At 34.4% G+C, this 23,715-nt stretch overlaps 1 protein-coding gene across 1 annotated transcript in view; it reads right to left on the reverse strand.

The window, feature by feature from the left end:
• The window catches only part of PIGN (phosphatidylinositol glycan anchor biosynthesis class N), a 109,481-nt gene that overhangs the window by 35,195 nt on the left and 50,571 nt on the right, over positions 1 to 23,715 (reverse strand). The window contains exons 15-23 of the mRNA XM_082667745.1: positions 22,217 to 22,356; positions 19,903 to 20,002; positions 19,706 to 19,798; positions 18,508 to 18,599; positions 15,827 to 15,935; positions 13,453 to 13,561; positions 7,407 to 7,509; positions 3,470 to 3,572; positions 1,454 to 1,540 (exon numbers count right to left, since the gene is read on the reverse strand). Coding sequence (XP_082523871.1) covers positions 1,454 to 1,540; positions 3,470 to 3,572; positions 7,407 to 7,509; positions 13,453 to 13,561; positions 15,827 to 15,935; positions 18,508 to 18,599; positions 19,706 to 19,798; positions 19,903 to 20,002; positions 22,217 to 22,356 — 936 coding nt within the window. The remainder of the gene's footprint in view (positions 1 to 1,453; positions 1,541 to 3,469; positions 3,573 to 7,406; positions 7,510 to 13,452; positions 13,562 to 15,826; positions 15,936 to 18,507; positions 18,600 to 19,705; positions 19,799 to 19,902; positions 20,003 to 22,216; positions 22,357 to 23,715) is intronic.

Here is a 23,715-nt window from a genome sequence, read left to right on the forward strand (position 1 = left end):
ATGGAGAAGGAGGGGAGACCATGGAACTTTAAAACTGGACAGGGAGTTGTTAAATATGACAAGTTTGATGCCCTGGGTAGCTGGGAGCATGGCGATGCCATTAAATGAGATGAAACCTGGCAGAGAGTGATTTTGGAGAGGGGTGGGCAGTCATTAGTCAGTGTGGATATATATCTGGTGATGCCCAGCAGGATGTTGGACATTTGACTCTTAAGGTCAGAGAGGTCAGGGCTGGAGAAGTAGATCTTAGAGTTGTTTGTACAGAGGTGTCAGTCAAAGCTATAGGAGAGGATGACATTACCCAGGCACAATTAGAGGAGAAGGTTAATGATAGAGCTTGGAGAAAAACATACATGGTTCAAGAGCAAAGGAAGAGTAAGTTTCCATGAAGGAGAATAGAGATGGTGTAAAAAGCTGAGAAGAGAACCTGGATCATGTTCTGGATGTCAAGGGAAAAGAAAGAGAAAAGTCAATTGAGTTGAATGTTGTAAGAGTGGTCAAGTAAAACTGAACAGATTAGACTGTGCAATCAGGAAGGCCCTGCAGACCACGAGAGGACAACTTCAGCAGAGACATTTGACAAATATTGAAGAAGTACTGTGTGCCAGGCACTGGTCAAGGCTTGAGGATATAGTACATAAATGGGGAGGAAATGGTAGCAGCAAGGAGCTTGGTAGTAGACACAGAGGACAAGATGAAATTATAATTTAGGGAGATGCAGGGTTCAAAGGAAGAAGTGTTTTATTAGTATAGGCTGAGTGGAAGGAATCTGCAAAGACAGAAAGCAAAATTGAGAGTGAAGGCAAGAGGTAGAGGAGAGAATAAGAACATTTATTTTCTGGACCTATAAGGTCCAGACTCCACCACGGTAAGTTCAAAGGAAATATCTCCCTATGAGTTTTTTCAACCCAGTCAGCCAGCCTTCCCAAAATGAGACTTTATTCTGTCACACTGTCTTACAAAATTCTAATACAAATAACTTTCACACAATATTGCCTCTGATGTGATCCAAAAACCTTGTGGGACAGATGTTATATAACATGAGTATAGTATAAAATACACATAAAAAGATACAAACCTAACTCATAATAGTGGTGTCTTCTGGATGAGGGAAATTAGTTTGGAGTTGGAAGTTGAAAGGAGACTGTCTTTAGCTGTAATATTTTAATTTTTTAAAATGTGTGACATATGTGACAAAATATTAGTTGTTGATATCTTGGATGGCAGGAATACACATATATACATTTGTTTGTTATATCATTCTTTATGCTTTTCTATAGTTTCAGAAATTTTTTGAAGTGTAAACTATATGAGAAAATTATGGTTGAGAGGGCGGTTAAATGGCCTCCAAGGTAATACCACTACCAAATGACAGGCAGAAACCCCTCCCACTTCTTACTCCATTAAATGGGAGGTTGCAGTGCCTTAAAACAGAAGTCCATAAAAAGGATACAAGGAAAAAGGCCCTACGGATGTCATCCAGATAGAGGTCTCGAAACTGGGTTATATCAGTATTATAGGTGAATTGGATACTGGAGACCTGTAAAATAAGAAGAAATTTATAAACGCACAATAACAGTTTGCTTACTTCTACCCTCAAAAGCAAACTTACCGTCAAAGTTACAATAGCTAGAAAGATAACTTGTACTGACAAGAAAACAAACAAAAACAAATAAATCTTTTCCTATAGCTTAATTTCACCTTAATAACATCTGCCGAAAGGTAAAATATACTGTTAATAATATAGGGAACTGAGTTGTAGTATTGCCATATGTGTAATAAAAGTGAGAATTGGGCTTTTTATTATCCTGTATAAATGCTTCACTTTTAAATCCCTATATAATTTTTCCCTTTTCTGACATCTGATTTCTCAGTGTCCCGATCTTCTCAAACTCAAGTATGGTATGATATTAAAAAGCATGATAAATTAAATATTTTTCTGTTTTTTTGTTCTTCTGTTAACTCATTTCCAGAGAAATTATTTTCTCTCTATAAAAAAACAATATATTTCTGTCCTGGTAAAATAAAAACCTCTCAATTCCAACATGATGGATGCACTCTTGCTTAATCCCCCTTTTTCCACAAAAGAAAAACTCATGGATAAGTTTAAAGGGAGAATTTCCCTATCTCCCACTTCCCATGTAATTTTCTGTTAAGTTCTTGGGATGCTTTAATCCTCTTTTCTAGAAAAAGACATATCTCCTTTCAGTTAAAATATAGAATTTAGGGCTTCCCTGGTGGCGCAGTGGTTGAGGGTCCGCCTGCCGATGCAGGGGACACGGGTTCGTGCCCCGGTCTGGGAAGATCCCACATGCCGCGGAGCGGCTGGGCCCGTGAGCCATGGCCGTTGAGCCTGCGCATCCGGAGCCTGTGCTCCGCAACGGGAGAGGCCACAACAGTGAGAGGCCCACGGGAGAGGCCACAACAGTGAGAGGCCCATGTACCACAAAAAAAAAAAAAAAAAAGAATTTAAAAAATAACACAATAAACCTCATTTTTAATTTAATAATATTTAATTATTAAAATTTTGAATATTTAATACTAAGGACAGTCTGACCATTTACTTGAATCTGATCAAAACTTCTTTTCATGTATTGTTTTAATATTCCAGGACTGAAAGTTAGAAACCAGTAATTACTCAATATACTTCAATAAAGTTTCTTCTTTATTGAAATTGTTTATTCTAAAACATCAAGTACTCTTTGTGAACTCAACTAGAACCAGTTAAGGATGAATCAATGGATCAATTATGAAGGTATTTTCCTGCAATATTTCTTTTATCTGACCTCAGTAAAATTGTAAATATTTTATCACCAATTTCTTATAATTATCTTCAGTTCTGAAATAAAGGCAAGAGACATCAATTAGCTCTCTAGCTCAGCATGATAAAGGTGTCCTTAATATCTGGTTGGCTTTTAGCCAATTCAAAGTATATTATGTTGAATAAACAGTCTAAGATTTGGACTGAGGCCATGATCACTAAGGTGACAGAATAAGCATTTTGGATTAGAATGACTAGAAAGAGAAGAATAACACTGGAACACAAATGTCACTTTATGATCAAATTCATAAGCTGAAGTGTGACAACATAAATATTATTCCAACGAAAATAAACTGAAGGAAAGAAAAATTAGATGTGAAAACAAAGGCAAGCAAGATAAAGAACATTCTTTCTCCAGTATTCTTTCACCTCTATTAATGTTTTTTTGCATCAGAGATTCTCAAATAATCTCTAAGATAAGCCCAACCCATATAATGCCTATGAAACAATAAAATCATGCTTTTCTTTTGTTGTAAGTGAAAATTTCCTTACAAACTGTTTGACTTAATTATTAACTTAATTATTAATGCCTTAAGTACTGTAAATTTTTAAGTAGAATTTTTGATGAAATAACATTGCAACCTCCTTATAGGATAGAGAATATTCTAATATTCTTAAATAAATGCAAGAATGATTTTGACAAGCTACCTTCTGTTTACAGAAAACAACAGATTGTGGCAGGGTTTCTTGTTCCATGTGTATCCAGACAAACATCAAACATGACAACACTAATGGGAAGAGAGCTTCATACCTAAGGGGTGGGGGGTGTGAGGTGGAAGTGGGAGGGTAGAAAAGAAAAAAACATTAAACAAATAAAAATGCAAATTTATAATACTAATAGGTCTTTCTCAAAATTAAAACAATCTTGATAATACTTCTAAGTTACAACATCACAAAATTTAAATTTTTTAGGCTTTCCAGAAGAAGAAAATAGGAAAGGAAAGTAACATTTAAATATCAACTCTAACACCATCTTTTGAAATTTATCAGATCTTGAGATCATTACATGTTTAAAATAGTAGAGATATTTAAAATTCATTCATGAGGTAAATGACAGAAATATACAAAAAAGAAAGAAAGCATAAGACAAAGGTAAAAAGACAATTCCTGAGTTAAAATGATTAATATACAGAGAAGAAGAGCAAGACAAACATCCCAAATTTTTTAAAAACTGGGTGCAATACGGGAATATAAACCTCTCAAAAAGCAAAAAAAGAGCCAATAAATCCATAAAAATGTCTGACCATATTGATAACTGATACAGAAATTATAAAACAGATGCCATAGTCACATAATATTTACCCATATTAAAAAAATGTCAACAAGAGTATAATGAAAAAGGAACTCTCATACTCTCTACTTAGGAATAAACATTTCCTGGAAGGCAATCTAATACTATGCATCAAGAATCTAAAAAATATTCATATAGTATAAATCTAATAATGTCACTTCTAGGAATTCACCCTGAGAAAATAATCAGACATATACACTATGATTCCCATCTGAAGATGTTTGTTACAATATTGTTTACAGAAGAGAAAAACAAGAAAACAGCTTAATATCCACAGGGGAGTTTAGTTAAATAATGTATGGTACATCTTTAGGCTGGCGTACAATGTGGACATTAAAATGTGGACAAAGGAGAAACGTTCATGAGAGAATGCAGTGACAGATGCTTTTCCTAACCCTTTTCTGCTCTAGTTTAAGATAAGTGTTTCGGGGCTTCCCTGGTGGCACAGTGGTTGAGAGTCCACCTGCCGAAGCAGGGGACACGGGTTCGTGCCCCGGTCCGGGAAGATCCCACATGCCGTGGGGCAGCTGGGCCCGTGAGCCATGGCCGCTGAGCCTGTGCGTCCGGAGCCTGTGCTTGGCAACGGGAGAGGCCACAACAGTGGGAGGCCCATGTACCGCAAAAAAAAAAAAAAAAAAAAAAAAAAATGATGGTTAGGAAGCCTATAAGCCAACTAGGAAAATGCTTCTAAAATAAAGTAGAGGGACTTCCCTGGTGACGCATTGGTTAAGAATCTGCCTGCCAATGCAGGGGACATGGGTTCGATCCCTGGTTCGGGAAGATCCCACATGCAGGGAGCAGCTAAGCCTGCATGCCACAACTACTGAAGCCCATGCCCCTAGAGCCTGTCTGCAACAAGAAAAGCCACCGCAATGAGAAGCCCGAGCACCGCAATGAAGAGTAGTCCCCGTTCAATACAACTAGAGAAAGTCCGCATGCAGCAGCAAAGACCCAACACAACCATAAATAAACAAAAATAAAATAAAAATTTAAAAACATTAAAAATAAGATACAGCAAAGTAGAAAATAAAGATATAAAATAGTACATGGACTATGATTAATACTGTGTTAAAAAGATAAATACAGAGCTAAGACTGGAAGGAAATATGTCAGAACATCAATAGGAGGGGTAGGGTTAATATATGATTTTTCTTCCTTATTCCTACTCTTCAAAATGTGATTATACTATGTTTACAATGATTAAAAAAAATTGAAAAAGAAAGAATTAGAATGCCTGTATCCTAGCCATTCTTGAAAATTTAGTTCAATTTCCACATGAGTCCTTGATGGCACCAGTTCAGCTCCCTTACCCAAACCCTGTCTCTAGTCATTCTTTATATCACATAATTCACAACTTAAATTACGATAACTTAATTGTTGCATTTTGTAATTGCCTAACATTGTAAAATAGAGTACATATTTTATAGCAGCTTACAACTCTATTATACACCTGGGGTACACTAATTGTTCTAACTGTATGTCTGTCTAGTGTTCAGGACACTAGAAATGTGAAAAAAAACTTGGCTAATTGAATCAAGAAAGTGTACTCTCTGAGCAAAAAACAAAGAAAAAAACCCATGATTTTTAAAATATTTGCACTTATATATGAAATTATTCTTTCCTAATATGTAAAAACATAAATTCCATAGTTCTACAAATAGTGCTACAGATTTACTTCTTTTCAAAAACTATAAAATAAAATTTTTGTAAAATGTAGATGAATAAATCTGATAAGGACAATCTTCTTATGGGACTTTATTTCTTTAGAGAACCAATATCTCATATAAAGTCTGTATATCTGAATTAATAAACTGAAATACCAATAAAATGTCATCATGGGCTCAGAGTGTACATAATAAAACCTTTCTAAATTAGGATCTGCTAGTTTGGTCTCTGTGCAAATTGAACAGGGCTGAAAAGACATTTAGGTTGTATTATACTTTGTTAAGCAAAGGGATAATATAATCAAAATTTTGGAGGAAAATGTTTATAACCAACTAAAGAGAACTATTTTCAAGTATTATAATAGCTTCCATCTGCATAAAAATAATTAAATGCTGACTAAAAATAAATCTTCTTTATTCATTTAATCAAGGGTGCATTGTTAGAAGTAGGATTGCTATTATTGTACTTTTGTAAAGTAATGAAACTGCAGTTCTTTTAAATATCCTATAATTCTGACTATTCACTTATTTACATGGAGAACCCTCCAGGTCATCCAAAAATAGTGACGTGGAATGATAACAGGTGGACTATGTTTTGCAAAACTGATTTGACACTGAAAAATGTACTAACTGAAATTATTAGACTGCTTTTTCAGGCTACCTCTGTCTAATTTCTTTTGCAAAGGTAAATATACTTTCTGATGTTGGGTAATATATTTCTTAATACATTCGTTAATAAGGTCATACTTATTATTCTGACTTTAGGCGTGATTTTTCACTTTTTAGATTTCTTAACTTAAATGTGCTTAAATGTGCACAATGTAAATCCCTAGGTTTATTCTAATTGGGATAAAGATCCTATATTTGGACCAAATTTTGAAACTGTCTAAGTGGTGGTTATTCGATTTGTCTGCTCTATTCAGTGTTTATTATAAAGTGCATATTTCTCACCCTCATGAAGATTTAAGTAAAGATGAAATAAAATTCAAAAGCAAGTGAAGAACTCTTTTCTTCAAAGTAGATGGGAGAGTATGTCATCGTTCTCACTGATTTCTAGAGAATGCTTCAGAATCCAACCCAAATCAAGCTGTTCTTTTTTGGTTTTGTTTTACAAGAAAATTCTAATCTTCAATGAAAATGTTTAACTTTTTAACAGTTTACCTTTTGGGAAAATATTCTAAAAGGTTTCTGAATCAAAAGGAATATCTGGACTATGACATATGTAGGAGTAAAAATAAAATATTATACTCAAAGAAGAATGAACAAATCAAAACATAATTTAAAGTGCATGAAAGGAATGCAACAAAGACTAAAATTCTTATAAGTCATTGTTTGAGACTTAAAATTCCTCCACAATCTATCAGAACTCTCTAACACTGTAGGTAAGCAATATTTAAGCAACTTCAGGAAATAAACAGAAACACAAAGACTACAGGCAATACTGTGAAAATGATAAGAAAAAGAAAACTGAAGATTACAGATCAAGTCACATACAGTTTTTACAGAGGAAAAATAATTTATTCCTCAAGATTCACGTATTTTTCATTTCCAGAGGTTAAGTACTCAGAGAAATGTCAATATGTCATTTAAAACTTGCTACTAAAAATTAAAATTTAAAAACAGTTTATACCCTGTGCTTAGAAGTAGGTAGGTCGACATTGAGGAAACAAGAATGCTAAACAGCCGATCAAAGAGAATCAGAGGACTCAGTAGAGGCATGACGAAGGAAGAGGCTGCAATAAAACACATGTGGGTAGTGTTAGTACAAGCGACACAGGGTATGTTGAGTTTAAAGCACTGAATACTCTATTATCATTTATAGCATTTATTATTTGTGTGATATTTAAAATGAAGCCACATTTGCCCTACTCATTTTTGTAAGAAATTTGAAACTTCACATTTTTAATTAAAATTACATTTCACCATTTTAACCACAATTTTTTTCAGATTTTCCCAATTTATATTCAGCCTTGCTCAGTGTAATAACTCTTAAATAATTTGTCATTTTCTAATGTAAATGATAAAAAAAATTACTCAAGATTCAGCAACTTTTCTCCTAATTAAACATTTAGTTCAAAGACAACTTACTCCCCAGAAATTGATTTTTCCTAAACACTCCCTCCTCCAAGTTTTCCCACTGCAAAGTATGCATTGAGAGTTGTAGTGTGCCAGTTAGAAAATTAGAGACAGGAGACAAGGACTTCACCACACACGACAGTTGTAATAAGAGTAATCCAAATAAGTGAAGTAATCTTTCTTCTCAATATTAGAAAGCAACTACTTCAGTGGGAGAAGAGCAAATAAATTGGGGGGTAGCAAAACATAAACTCCCCAATCTTTATTTTGGAAAGAAAATGTGCATAATTTCCTAATCCTTCTGGCTAGGATGGCAATATGCGTGGAATGAAATGCTCTAAAGTATGAAGACAGATAATTTGGGAGGGCATCCTTGCTGAATTACTTATAACTCTTTAACCATGAGGCAAGTTTGTTAATCTGCCTAAGCAGTATTTCCATCTGTTAAGTAGAAATGAATAAAGTTGTTGTGAGGTTTAAATACAATTTCACCTATAAAATGCTCCTTGAGCATAGTGCCTGAGATAGAGTAAGTGCTTAATAACTGCTAGGTGCTATTATTACTACTAGTCAACACCTACTAATAAGTTAAATGTAAAGACAATCTCATTCAAAGTTGAGTCACTGCAAGATTTAAGATTATGTAAGTTATATTTACAGTAATCTTAAAGGAATTGCTTCTGATTTTTTTTCAGATGTGTAGTTCCAGTAACGTTATCATCATCTGGTATATATTTTAACAGAAAGAAATAGTATTTTAATATTTATTTAAAAAGCCAGTTCAAATGAGACCTGTTTTACCAACCTGTATTTTCTGTATTTGTTTGACTTTTGTGTAAAGGATTGATAAGATGCTAAAAGGGAAATAAGAGTCCCCATCCTGAGTGACATAAGTTAGAACCAGTTGCATAACATATAACCCATTTAGGGATCCCAGCACATTAGCAAAAAATGTTCACTGGAGCTAGACTATAGTGAATTAGTGCCTGGAAGATACCTCTGGAGATACTGCTGACCTACCTATGAGTCAACTATTTCATGCCTTGCACCATATGGTAGGCATCCTCTAGTACCGATGCTTTCCTAATCCCAAGGAGGAAAAGTCTTGTTTAAAATATATGTCCAGCCTATAAGAGACTCACTTCAGATTTAAGGACACACATAGGCTCAAAGTGAAGGAATGGAAAAGATATTCTATATAAGTAGAAACCAAAAGAAAGTGAAGGGTAGCTATAGCTATATCAAACAAAATAGACTTTCAGCCAAAAAATGGTAACAACAGACAAATAAGGTCATTACATAATGATAAAGGGGTCAACTGATCAGGTAGATATAACAACTGTAAATATATATGCACCCAACATCAGAGCCCCTAAATATATTAAGCAAATACTAATAGATCTGAAGGGAGAAATAGACAAGAATACAATAATAATAGGAGACTTCAATATTCCACTTTCAGAAAGGGATAGATCATCCAGAGAGAAAATCAACAAGGAAACATTAGACTTGAACCATACATTAGACCAAATGGATCTAACAAAAATTTATATAACATTCCAACTAGTAGCAGCAGAACACATTCTGTGCATGGAACATTCTCCAGGATAGATCATATAATAGATCACAAAACAAGTCTTAGCAAATTTAATAAGACTGAAATCATTTCAAGTATCTTTACTGACTATAATGGTATAAAACTAGAAATCACAACAAGAGAAAGCTGAAAAATCTACAAATATGTGGAAATTAAACAACATACTCCTGAACAACTAATGGATCAAAAAAGAAATTAAAAGGGAAATAAAAAGATATTTCAACAAATGAAAATGGAAACACAACATACTAAAACCTATGGGATGCTAATGTTAATCATATACACTAGTGCACAAGGAAAATATCAGTAGGTCCTATAAGGTAAAAATAATACAAAAAATACTCTCAGACACAATGTAATAAAACTAGAAATTAAAGATAAAGCAAAAATTAATGAGGTATTGAACAGAAGAACAGTAGATCAAATTAGTAAATCAAAATCCATGTTCTTTGAGAAAATAAACAAAAAGGACAAACCACTAGCTAAGTTAATCAAAGAAAAGGAAGAAAGTGCAAATATACAAAATAAATTATGAGGGAAATGACTAATGATACAGAAGGAATTTTTAAAAATCATAAGAGATTACTTTGCATCCCTCTATATGAATAAATTTGAAAATCTAGAAGAAACAGAAAATTCCTTAAGCAAATATAGCTTTCCAAACTAACTGCAGTAGAGATAAAAAGCTTAAACAGACCAATTTCATAGAGAAATACAAAGTTATCAGGGGACTACCCAACAAAAAAGGACTAAATTCAGATAGTTTCACAGGGGAATTCTTTCAGGACTTTACAGAACAGATAGTCCCAGTGCTACATAAATTGTTTCAGAGTATAGAAATTAAAGAGAAACAATTCTTTTTATGTAGCAAATATAACATTGATAACTAAGCCTGATAAATTTAGAACACCAAAGAAAATTAAAGAACAATATCATTTATGAATACTGATGGGAAAATAGTAGCAAATGAACTCCAACGCTACATTGAGAAAATAATACATTATAATCAAATGTGTCTTAGGAGTTTATATCAGAAATGCAAGAATGGCTCAATACTGGAAATCTATTAGTATTATTCACCATATTAACAGGTCTAGGGAAAAAAAAACATATTATTATCTCCATAGATGTTGAAAATGTCTTTGACAAAATTCAACATCCATTCTTAATAAAAACCCTAAATAAAACAGGAGAGCATGTACTTTCTTTAACATGATAAATATATATACCTCAGTCCTAAAGCCAGCATTTGTCTTAAATGGGGGGACTCCAGAGACACTCCCACTAAGATCAGGAAAAAACTCAAGGAAGTTCACTATCTCTACTATTTAATATTGTTCTGTAGGTATTAGCCAATGCGAGTAAATGAAAGAAAAGAGAGGAATAAGAACAGGAAGGGGGAAATACATATCTGTATTTGTAAATTACATGATGGTATACTTGGAAAATTCTACCTAGAGAGTCAATGATAAACCTAACTCAAGAAAGGAAAATTCAGTAAAGAAGTAGGATATAAAATTAACATGCAAAAATCAATAGCATCTTATACTCAAAAAAAAAAATTAGAAGATACAATGAATGAGAAAAGCTCATTTATAATAGCAACAAAAAAGATAAAATACTTAGGAATATATTTAACAAGAAATATTCCCAGCCTATATGAAGAAAACTATGAAGACTGCTTTTAAAGGCACAGAGGTAGACTTGAACAAGTGAAAGAACATCCCTTGTTCTTGGTTAGAATGTCTCAGCGTAACTCATGGGTAAAATGTAAGTTTTCCCAGAGTTAATTGGCTATATTCTTCAAAAATGTCAATGTCATAAAAGACAAACAAAGGGAAAATACCATAAAGGATATTATTAAGTCAACTGAAAAATTAATATAAGGATGGTAGAATAGATAAAAATATTGAATATGATGTTTAAAAAATTTTATACATACATACTCATAATCACAGATGGACAAGAACATGAAGTAGAGGATGACTTTCTGTAATTCTGGGAAATTTCTCTTTTTTTCACCTTTTTAGACGTTTTAGATGTTTAAAAATGAGATATAATAATATGAACACAAATTCTGTTTTCTTTGCTTCTCTGTCATGTGGTTTATCCCTAGGTGATATATTGTTTATATGCTGGTGTGTGTTATATACACCACATATTTTTGGAGTTATGCAGGAAAATAAAAAGACTTCCCTTTAATGTCACCGTTGCCATTCATAATTTTTGATTTTTCTGTGGATTTGAGAACTAACATGTCATATGAGAGACAATTACATATAGATACCCCGCTAGATTACTAGCCCCACCACCCAGCCCTGCAGAATATAAGCTCCAGGAGGGCAGGGACTTGTTCCATATTTATTATTCTCAGAGAACAGAATAGTGCCAGAACATAGTACAAACTAAACATATTTATTTTTTAAATGAAAGAGCAGTCGCTGCTATTGTCATGCAGAATGAATGTAAATAGTAACTTTAGTAATCAAGATAATTTAAAAGGGAAGGCCTACATAATGCCCATAATGAAATGAAGTTTACACAGTGAAAATAAAGTTATATATACAAGAACAGTTATTGTCCAAGAGTAACTTCCACTTATACAATGACCAAGGTGTTTAGAAAATGAGCAAATCAAAACTTTAGGAGATACATGTCTGTTTCCTGTTGTAGTTTTAAGCCTCTGCTTGGATTTTAAGAGCAATCCAAGGACAAATACTCCTATCCCTTAATCGTCTTTTTAAGATAAAGTTCCATCCAAAGATCTTTTTTTAATAATGAACAAAAATCATTTATAAATAAATAAATGTTAAATTGCACATCATATCATTCATAGGCATTACAAACTTTTTTTAAGTGAATTTTACTTGGTTCGCTTTACTTCTTTTTTCTTTTAAATTAATTAATTAATTAATTTATCTATTTAATTTTGGCTGTGTTGGGTCTTCGTTTCTGTGCAAGGGCTTTCTCTAGTTGTGGCAAGCGGCGGCCACTCCTCATCGCAGTGCGCAGGCCTCTCACTGTCGTGGCCTCTCTTGTTGTGGAGCACAAGCTCCAGACGCACAGGCTCAGTAGTTGTGGCTCACAGGCCTAGTTGCTCCGTGGCATGTGGGATCTTCCCAGACCAGGGCTCGAACCCGTGTCCCCTGCATTGGCAGGCAGATTCTCAACCACTGCGCCACCAGGGAAGCCCACTTTTTCCTTTTTTTAATGAAAAACATGGACTTAAAGTTTGCTCCTGTTTTCCAGTTGGAAGGAAAAGGCTAAGTCCTTAAATGACATGTTTGCTCCACACGCACATTCTTAAAAGAACTATAGAGGAATACGTTTTAAAATGTATAATCAGGGGCTTCCCTGGTGGCGCAGTGGTTGAGAGTCCGCCTGCCGATTCAGGGGACGCGGGTTCGTGCCCCGGTCCGGGAAGATCTCACATGCTGTGGAGCGGCTGGGCCCGTGAGCCATGGCCGCTGAGACTGTGCGTCCGGAGCCTGTGCTCCGCAACGGGAGAGGCCACAACAGTGAGAGGCCCGCATACCAAAAAAAAAAAAAAAATGTATAATCAGCTTTATAAAATGTGTAATGTGTTGGGAGGTGACTAATCAATGTTATTTTAAGCAAGGGAAATACAGATAAAATTGAATTGCTTCCTAGTGCCTGTGTAAGAACTGAGAATTTATGAATTGACATGAAATTTCAGCAAAGGAATCTCTTCACAAAACCCTCTTCTCTTCTGGAAGCACTTTCTATCAGGTGCGAATAAATATACAGCTTCATTATCAAGTCATAAATATTCTATCAAGTAATTCTTAATAACACATGAATGCTCACAAAAGTTCTAATTTTCTTTGTCAACTTCCAACAAGAGACAGAAATAATAGCTTGTTATTATTATTTTCCCATAACAAAATTATTTGTTTCAACAGCAATGATACAGATGTAAGTGGATAATTTTAAGATGTAACTTGATGGAAAGTTATCTCATTTGATTTGATTGACCTCTTACCTAATATTATCCAGCTAACAACCTGATTAATAAGTGGCAGTCCTTGTTTCTTGAGTAGACTATTATGAGTGCCATACACAACACAAATGGAAAGCACCGTGCTTAGCATCTGAAAACAACAAACACAGAGGACGTAAATAAAAGAGAAGGTGGTGAGTGACTAATTTATATATTAGAAAGAATACTTAGAAAAGTGCTTGAACAACTGGAATCTGGCCAAAATGTTATTGAAATTGGACCAGCTCACCTTCTTGTGGCTAAAACCAACAGTCAGAATTCTTGTACTAAGCAAAAGCCCTCCTTCACAAGCATGAATGAGGTGTTTTACACTTTCAGGAGTATTTTGGCATACATTATCACACTGTTTTTACTTAGAAATATTTGTTATTAATCTTGAAGTTTTCTTAAATCATGGAAGTGCAGAGAGTGAAATGTATATAGCTTGGCATATATGGCTGAGTGTCTTCCACCTCTGGCCCTCACTAACAGTCATATCTATTTATTCATCCAATACATATCTGTGGCCTGAGTTTTCACTGGTACTGGGAATACAAGGAGTACAATATTCTTTAGGGAATATAGACAAACTAGTGTAGAGTTGCTTTTAGAAATATTATTTTATTGGAACATGGTCACTCTCATTCATTCACATGTTGTCTACAGCTCCCTTTGCCCTACAATGGTAAGCTGAAAAGTGACAACAGACTCCATATGCCCCACAAGCCTAAAACATGTACAATCTAGCATGTCAGAAAAATGTCTGCCAACCCCTGAATTAGCGGATTAATAGCCAGTTTAAGAAATAAGCTAAATTATGGCTATGAACAAAGTAAACTCTCTTAAAGATCAGATTAGCAACCTGATCACCAAATCCTAGAGATACATTTAATTTACTCATATTTTCAGTGAATGAAGAAGGAAGAATTGCTGTCAATAAATCTATGACACAATTCTAGGATCCTTTCAAATGTAAGACACATTCTCATTTTAGATACATTAAAATGTGAGAAGACAAATCTTAGAATCATAAAAATATATATATGGTACACAATAGAGGAATGAATGAAAATTAATAGGTTAAGGTAAGAAGGAATTACTTTATACTTAGGGGTATTTCTCACAAAGTCCATAAGAATTTTAACATGGTATTCTTTGCTCCTACAGATAAGGTTCAGAAACACTTCGTCAAAGTATTCAGTATTACAGGTGAATTTTTTCAAAGCTACTATGGTTTAGTGTAAAATCAGTTGGTATACCATTTAAAATGAAAAGATACACTTCAGTAGGGCTTCCCTTGTGGCACAGTGGTTGAGAGTCCACCTGCCGATGCAGGGGACACGGGTTCGTGCCCCGGTCCGGGAAGATCCCACATGCCGCAGAGTGGCTGGGCCCGTGAGCCATGGCCGCTGAGTCTGCGCGTCCGGAACCTGTGCTCCGCAACGGGAGAGGCCACAACAGTGAGAGGCCCGCGTACCGCAAAAAAAAAAAAGATGCGCTTCAATAGCTTGATAGGATCTTTGACAAAAATACTTCTCTTTTTATATGTTCTCTGTTGTTCTCCGAGAACGAGTTAACATCTTTTAAGTGTTGTATATTTTAATTTTTGAGTGTTCTTGGAAATACTATTATCCCAGCTTTGTTCTGAGTAAATTTTTTGAGGAGACTTAAATAAGTTTTTTTCTCAGTGTTCTAGATGTGGTTTATTGTTTATTGTTGAAAAGGGAAAAAAAAGTGGTTTCTACTCTTATCTACAAAAAAGCTATCATTTTACAGAATATGACATCATATAATCTCTTACAACCCTACTGGATATTATCTTTACAGATTAAAAACAAACAGACAAGTTCTATTACTGAAAATCACACATCTAGTACAAAGCATAACTGGGAATTGACTCAATTTTGAAATGTCAAGTTCAAAGTTCTTTTCACCACTCCAAAACCACCAACCAAGGTGATGTTTATTTTCTCCTAGTATGTCATCTGAAGTCTTAAACTAATTTTCTTGTAAACATACTAAGCGGCTGCTTTCACTTCAAAGAGCTTACTTTTTTCCTGACCCAAACTAGAACACCACAGAATCTCAGACCAGAGGAAGTCTTTTTCAGTTCAACTCTTTGGACAATACTTCTTATATCTCCTTAATCTCTGCTATCTAGGCGTTTTGGGGGGGGGGGCTCTGTTGACCTTTTTGCTATTTCATACCTTTTAGAGAACATATTTCCATATAATATCTTAAACAGAAAACTCTTCTCAGCTGGTATTGAGGTTAAAAAAACAGGATGGCATCTTAAGAACAATATAATTAAATACAACTGTAAGATACATTTTAGTGTATCATTTGTATAACGTAGTGTTGAAAATCTGTAACTGACCTGTAATAGATGTAACACCAGCTCTTCACTTACAAGACTATCTTTTCTTTTTAAGACAGATGTTACAACAAACAGGGATAGCAGAAGAACCAGCAAGCCTGCACCCACTCTGTTTTAAAACACAATTCACAATTTCAAATTTTCTTAAGACATTTATAGAATATATATCACATGAAAATATTAGATATTTTACTTTAATATAGAACCTCTCAATCATTTGCTTAATCAAGATGAAGTAACAAAATGAATACACAGGTGTAAGAAGAATAAAAATCTTAGAATAAAGATCCTGTGGGGATGGTGTTATTTGTAACTTTTCACACAATTTTTTAAGTATCTTCATCTTATTTCCATAATTTGATTTTTTTAACATTTACGCATACCATAATTCTCAGCTTGACTTGGACAAATTTACAGAAAACAATATAAAAGATAGCTATACAAATATATCAGTATCTACACCACACATTTTCTGACTATGAGCACCTACTCATACACAAAGGAAAATCTACATTTATAATCCACAAATTGTTCCTCTCTATCACTGACGTTGGTGCTTTTCACAGCTGTTTCTGGCTAAGGGAAGGATGGAAGAGGGGCCACAAAAGTAGCATGTGGGTGAGGCATTGGTACAGTAATGAAACAACAAATTCCACTTTTTCAAGAACACCAGATACAGTATGGTTCCTGAAATCGAAGGAGACTAACATCAAGGAAATACTGTACTATTACTATTGAGTTCTATTTCTCACCTCCTAAAAATCCAAGTAACACAGGACGACTGAAATTATATTGAGGATAGAATCTGGAACCCAGTAATATAATAGAACTATGTGAAAAGGAGTTGGTTTAAGAGAAATAAGAAGGAGCAAAAGGCAGGGTTATAGAGAACGTGAAGCAGGAACTCCCAGGAAAATGCTTGTTTTTGCTTTTGTTTTGATTCTTCTAATATTCTCTTTAAGAATCATGAGGGAAAAGTTAATTAAATCTTATGAAAAACAACCGTGTATGATTAAGATTCTTTGTTTTTCTCCCCCATACCCTCTTAAAAAAATAATTTGGTATTTCAATTAATTGGCAAATATGTTTTTACCTCAGAATATTATAGCTATGTTATATAAATTTTTGCTCTTTCTTTTAATTTATCCTTAAATATTTCACATATCTATCTTTGTAATTTTCTAAAGAAGAGAGATGAGGTGAGAGATCAAATGGAGAGTAGCAATTTCTCCATAAACCAGGAGGCAAAATGAAGAAGTTGCAAATATAGCTACTGGGAAACTTGAAGCACTGAGGAATTTAAATTAAGAGGGGAAACAACATAATTTTTAAAAATACAAATTAGATTTCTCATGGTTTAACAAGTTTACTTCCTGAATTAATCTTTACTGGAATAGATAAAGTGAAAATTTTCTATGAAGACCATTTATATAATTTCTTTTCCTTTTAGCATAAGTCCTGTTCAAATATGTCAATAGTGCTTGAGCAGGACAGATGGGTAGAGGCCAATGAAAGGAGGGAAAGCGGCTTTATAGAGACAAGAGAAGAGCTCACAGAGTAGTGGGAAGCAAAAAATAAAATGTTTGACTTCATCTTTGCACATGCTGTTTACAGTTTATGACAGCTGCAAAATGTTTTCACTTAGAACTAATAAAGTATGGCTTAGATAAAAGTCTTAGAATTCAATACAATTTTTTGAGCTCTGCTAATAAATTGACTTCCTGGAATAATTTCTGATCTAGTCCATATTGTTATTCTTACAGAAATGAGATAAAATGTATATAATTTATAGGTACTTTAAAATGAACACATACTTTAAAAAAATATTGAGTTAATTTTCCTTCAAAAGATATAACCTCATCTATTAAAGATGGGGTTAGAACGCTAAAAAGTTGGTTACACAAAGTTCAAAAGAAAGTAACAAAGATGATTACATGATTAGAAAATAAGAAAGGAAATGTTAAATGAAATAGTGATCATTTAATTTGCCAAGCGCCTGCACACACACACACACACACACACACACACACACAGCCATCAGATTACATGATAATAACTTTAAAGTTAAAAACAAATGTAACCAATTATTTTAAAGATTTGCTTGGGATATACTGAGGAGAAATAAATATAACAGCAGCATGGAGAATTCAGGTAAGGTATATAGAATTTTCTAACAGCTTAAGTGATTAAACATAAGAAAGCTGTCAAGGTACAGAGAGTTTCCTCCCATGGAGATCTTTACATTCAGAATAGAAGAGAATTTCATTTTTCTCAGACATTTAAAATGTGGACATGATCAAAGGAAAAGAGAGATTGCATCAATCATCAGTGGCTTTTAGACCTTTTAATTTTGGCAACAGAACATTTTTTCATGTGAAACCGTTTACTGATCTCCCAATATATAAAACATACAAAGGCTTCTAGACCTTTAAAAAATTCTTAAGTTATCACTGGCACAATTTCACTTTTTACAAAGGTCCAGAAGCATCTTCAGGGAGTTTTAATGCCTCTCAGAGCCTGAGCCAAAATTATGACTAATGGTTTGATAGTATTTAGTATTTTAACTTCTAGTTTGTTCACATGATTTTAAACTCATGGCCAAGACTTGGTTCATATTTCATAGTGTTGATTGAGAAAAACAATTGCATTAAAAAGAAAATAAGTTAAAATATGGTGCATACACTAGAAAGATATTTGGCTTTCGTCCTACAACAGGCATAAGTGGGAACACTGCCAGGAGCAAACAGAAGAAAATCCAACTCAGCGAGGTGCTCTAAAATAAAGAAAAAAGTTATCTTTAGACATTATGGTACAAAAACTGTCTTCAGTGTTTCACAGACTACATGGCTGTGAAACTAAAAGGAAAATTCAAAGCTTTACATCTGTTTACTTTAAAAAGTAATATAGTTACTATTTGTGAAGGATCTGTTATACAGTAGGCACTATATTAGGTTTGATATAGGCATTATCTCATTTAATTCTCACAATAACCTCAATAGGTAGGCTGTATTATTCACAGTATTTCAGATGAGGAAACTGAGCTCAGAGATGTCAAAGTGTAAGTAGCACCAGATCTATTACTAGTAAATGAAGCAGCCAGGATTTAGACTCAGGTCTGCTGTTTCAAAGCAAGCACTTCATTCAATTTATGTTCTACCGTATATTGATGACATCTTTAAGAAAGCTGGCCTGCAATCATAATCAAATGATTGTGCCCAGGAGGGAAATAAGTAAAAATACTTCTGTAATTAGATTAAGACAAAAAATTGTCAATAGTCCCATTAACTGGAAAATTTTGTAGGTTCTCATAGAGTAGAAAGAAGGTATTTCTATCTTCCTGCTACCTCCACCAAAAAGTATCAAAATGAAAACATGAGAGTATTCTTTGTAGAAGCACACTGTAATTACCTACCTAGTTAAAGGCAGAAAATCAGGAGTAATTATACTTTAAAATAATCTATCATGAATAAATACTTCTCCAGAGAAAAACTGAGGTGGCTCCAGACCAGGAGGGAGGTGACTCCTCTGACTTGAGTCCAGAGTGTGGCCTCTCATGCCACTGCACTGCTCTGGGCAGTTCCTCTGTGGCATTTAGATATTTGAGCCTAAAGGAATCTAGGAAGTGCTTCAGAGAAGGACAAATCAGCTCTGCTTCTTGAGTATTTCAATCACCACAAGACCAGTTCACTTTGATATGAAAGTCTGCATGAATCACTGAAACCTTAAAGTCAACTTCAGTCCTCCTGTCAAAAGGGTCAGGATCTTTATGTAAGGTCACATTCTACCCTGTTCTTAAAAAAATGAATAATTCCCTGAGTTAAACGCATATCAAAACAAAGCCGCTATGAATCTGCCTAATTTCAAAGTGAGTACTTATACCTTTGCTCGAGTCCACAGTGGAGTGATAAATGGCCAACCTGCAAATGCAATGAGTCCAGCTGTAAGCATATAGCGGTAGAAAAAACTGAGAACCTAGTAATGCAATCCAAAGAAGAAAGGGAAAATGAGGTCATTTCAAAGGAGTTACATGTGTATGAAAGAGACCTGAAAATGTGGTAACGTGGTAAATTACTTACTAATACTTCAACTCCCAGGATAAAGAGTAACAGGTATCCAACAAAATGACTTGGAGGGAAGGTCAACAGTAATGTGACCAAGCCTTGAATAACTGGAAATCTGTTTAACAAGATTATTTATAAAAAGATTATTTATAACCTATATTGAATATAAAAAATTAGTTCTCATATAGTTAAAAATAAAAATTTTGTGCATAGAAATCAGGGAATTTTCAATTCATAGATTTTTCAAAAACTAAGATAACCTCCAACATTTGTTTCAATGGCTTTACTTACCTAAATCTTTTTTTGATACCTAGTATTCTAGGAAAAATGTAACTTCTGAATTAAGTTGATAATGATCACATTAATTTGCTTGGCTTTTTTATAAACATTAATGACAATAAATGAGCCTTATTGGATGTTTAAACATGGGCACATACAATTACAGATACAACATCAGAAATAAAATACAATAAACCCAAATGAATAAACATAAAGAACATTTTTAAAATTCACTAAAGTTAATTTTATATTGAAATCTCAACTGTCTTAATAAAATAAAGGTCGTTTTCCTAGTCTAGGTAAAGAAAATCTTAATTGCACTTTTTCACTGGGTGAAATAACCTTTTCCAAACTCAATTTAAGATGTCACTAATTGTACACTAATTGTAATTAAATGTGAATTCATAACCATTAAAAATGTATTACATACTTGAGTCCTTTTTACATTTCATCACTGGAAAAATTGTTTTAGCATTGGTAGTGCATTATTAAGTAGGCAATTATAAAAAGTCAGTATCACTTGGTTTATAACCTTTTTCTGATTGAAAACAATGGTTACATAATGTCATCAAAACGATTAAGGTGCCATGTTAGGAAAGAAAAGCTAACACCAGTCTAAAGGAGAATGTTTCTTTTGTTCCCAACAGTGATGATTTTGTAAAATCATTTAGATTATTTCTAGAAGAAAAGTGAATTTTTATGTTTTATTTTCTTTATAATCTATCAAAAAGATAAAGATAGAACACAACATATTTTCAAAATCACTCTGTCCTTAAAATTTTAATGTATATGTATTCTTCATAAATAGAAAATTTAATAATTCAGGAGGGAATTTTGGATAACACCTTTCATTCTAAAAATTTTTAAGCCAGAGCAAATGACATTAGGAATAAATCCAATTTAAATATGTACATCCAGCAACCCTATTCCTTTCAAATGGAGAAGTAACAGTCTGTTCTTTTGTCAGTGTCTTTTTGCCTTGTTTTAAAAAATGTTAACATTTAAAATATTTTAATATTAATTTTTATTTTTCATATTAAGAAGAGGTGGTCAAAGCTGGAGGTAACAAAAATTAGAAAAGAAAACACATTGTGTCATTGCAACATGCTCGCCAGCCCTGACAACACCCTTATTCTGGGCTGTCATTCCCTGGTCTGCTTTCGGCATCTGGTTTGCTCAAAGGATGCCCAAGACTAAGTTTAAATTTAGATTACTGGTGCAAATATAGAAATCAACACGATCTGTATCATGACCCTCGCTGCCTGTGAACATGAACCAGCCCAACATTTTAGTGATTTTCTTTTAAAGTGTTTATAACTTCCATGAGAGCTCTACCTCTGCTGTTTCCTACAATGATAAGAATCCATTTCAAGTCCACCTTGTGAGCAAGCACTTAAAGGTAGAACCACAGCATACAAGAATAATCTCCCCTAACCCCTGTAGGTATACATTACTAGATTGGATTTAACTGCGAACTTTCATTCATCTAGGTTTACATGATAGCTGGGAAAGGAGGGGCAAAAATGTATGGAACAAAAGCATGCAAATTGCTTTGTGAAACATGAAGATACACTGGAAACTGGGATGATGAGACAAATTCAAAACGTAAGTCACTCCTGACATAGTACAATCCATATTAATTACTTAATTTTTACTCCAGATTTTTCTTATAAAAGATAACACAAAGAAGGGAATGAGGCCAGTGCTACCTCAGGGCAATCAAGATGAAGTCAAAAGGGAAGAGTAAAAAGGATGTTTAGGGAATTCCCTGGAGGTACAGTGGTTAGGACTCTGCACTTTCACTGCCGAGGGCCCGGGTTCAATCCTGGGTTGGAGAACTAAGATTCTGCAGGCCTCAAGGTGCGGCTAAGAAAAAAAAAAGCCTGTTTATATGCAACGTTTATGCTGTTATGAATGAAATGAAAGGGCTTGGAGATTTGAGGGTATTATAATTATCTTTCATGACTTATGCTACAGAAATCTAATGCATTTAAATACAGATTTAACTGTCAGTGAAGTGAAAAACAAGACCACAAGATGTGTTACTTACTCTCTCAGAACTGCATACCATACTGGCAGCGGCAACAGGCAATATATGTAGTAAGTCCAGGGACAGGCTTGAATCAGCAGGAAAAATGCTAGTAAAACGCCAACAGCTATAAAACTACATGACAGGAGATGGCTTGGTTTCTGAAAGTTAAACAAAACATTGAAAACACTCCAAATCCATGCTACTTGATAGGTTTTTAAAAGAGATTTTATAAAGTGAAGAAAATACATTACTTTCTTTCAGTGATTCTACAACTAGATGATTAATCTAAGAGCTGCATTTAAAAAAAATCTGTCATTGGAGAAGCACATTATAGAAGAAAAAGCTGGATAGCCTGGAATTGTTGCAATTAGGTAATTCTCAATTTAAAATGACTATGCTCCTAAAGTTTGTTTGCAAGTAACTTCTTCAGAACTCTGAACATATTTCTCCTTAGTAACAATTTTATAAATGTTGATTAAGTTCACTGACAAGCCCACAAAAGCCCATTTAATCTACAATAAACTGTGGGATCTAATCTTCATTTGGAACAATGATTCTATCTATTCAAACTTCAACTTGACATGCTGCCCACGCTTCTCTCTCCATCACCCAACCACAGTAGGTTCATTCAGTCATATCTTCTCTCCCAAACACCTGCCGAACAAGAAAGGAGCTCCTCCATGTAAATCACCAGTGACGGCCTCCACAGGCCGTGGGTGCTCTGGGCCAGGAGTAATGATGTGAGGGTCAGGGACAGAAATGCCAATGATTGGAACAAGAACACACTTATGGAAAGCTGTGATGCTAAGAGCACACTGGAGAAAAAAAAAGGACTGGAGGGGTCACATGGTACTCTCTTGCCTCCGTGCCTTGTTTTCTCTCTCTCTGTTTCCCCCTTGTTTTGCTAACCAAACTAAATAAGGTGAGAATTAAGAATTACCTTCTGGAGTAGGGGAGGTTAGGGAGGAAAAGCAAGAGTTTTTTCCCCCCTTATAATTCCTCCCTCTGGCCTAAAATGTCACCAGAAAGGAAGTAAAGAAGCAAGAATAAACTAGGGCAGAGTTGTAAAAAGGAAGGTGAGACACAGCATTGTGATTAAGAGTTTGGCGCTACACAGATCAGAATTCAAATCCTCGCTCTGTCACTTGCTCACTGTATGACCATGAGCAAAGTACAAAACAGATTCTGAGACTTAATTTTACCCCATCTATAAAATGCAAAGAATAATTCCATATCTATTTATCAAGGCTAGTAATGCTTAAATGAGATTATGAAAAGAGCTTAACAAAATGCCCAGAATATTACTACTGCTTAATAAATAATGACTACCATTATCACCTTTATTTTTCTTCGCTCCTCCTCTACCTCTCTGCATTAGTCCCAAAAGTCACTACAGAAACCTCTCAGTAACTAGCACTGGAAATGGAGGTCCCATAGCAAGGGGGTGGAAGAAGAAGGAGCAAGTCTCAACCAGATATGGACAGGTAGAGTCTCTAAAGCTCAAGATGCCTGAGGCA

This window comes from Grampus griseus, assembly GCF_964374135.1.
Source record: "Grampus griseus genome assembly, chromosome: 12".
Taxonomy (NCBI): domain Eukaryota; kingdom Metazoa; phylum Chordata; class Mammalia; order Artiodactyla; family Delphinidae; genus Grampus; species Grampus griseus.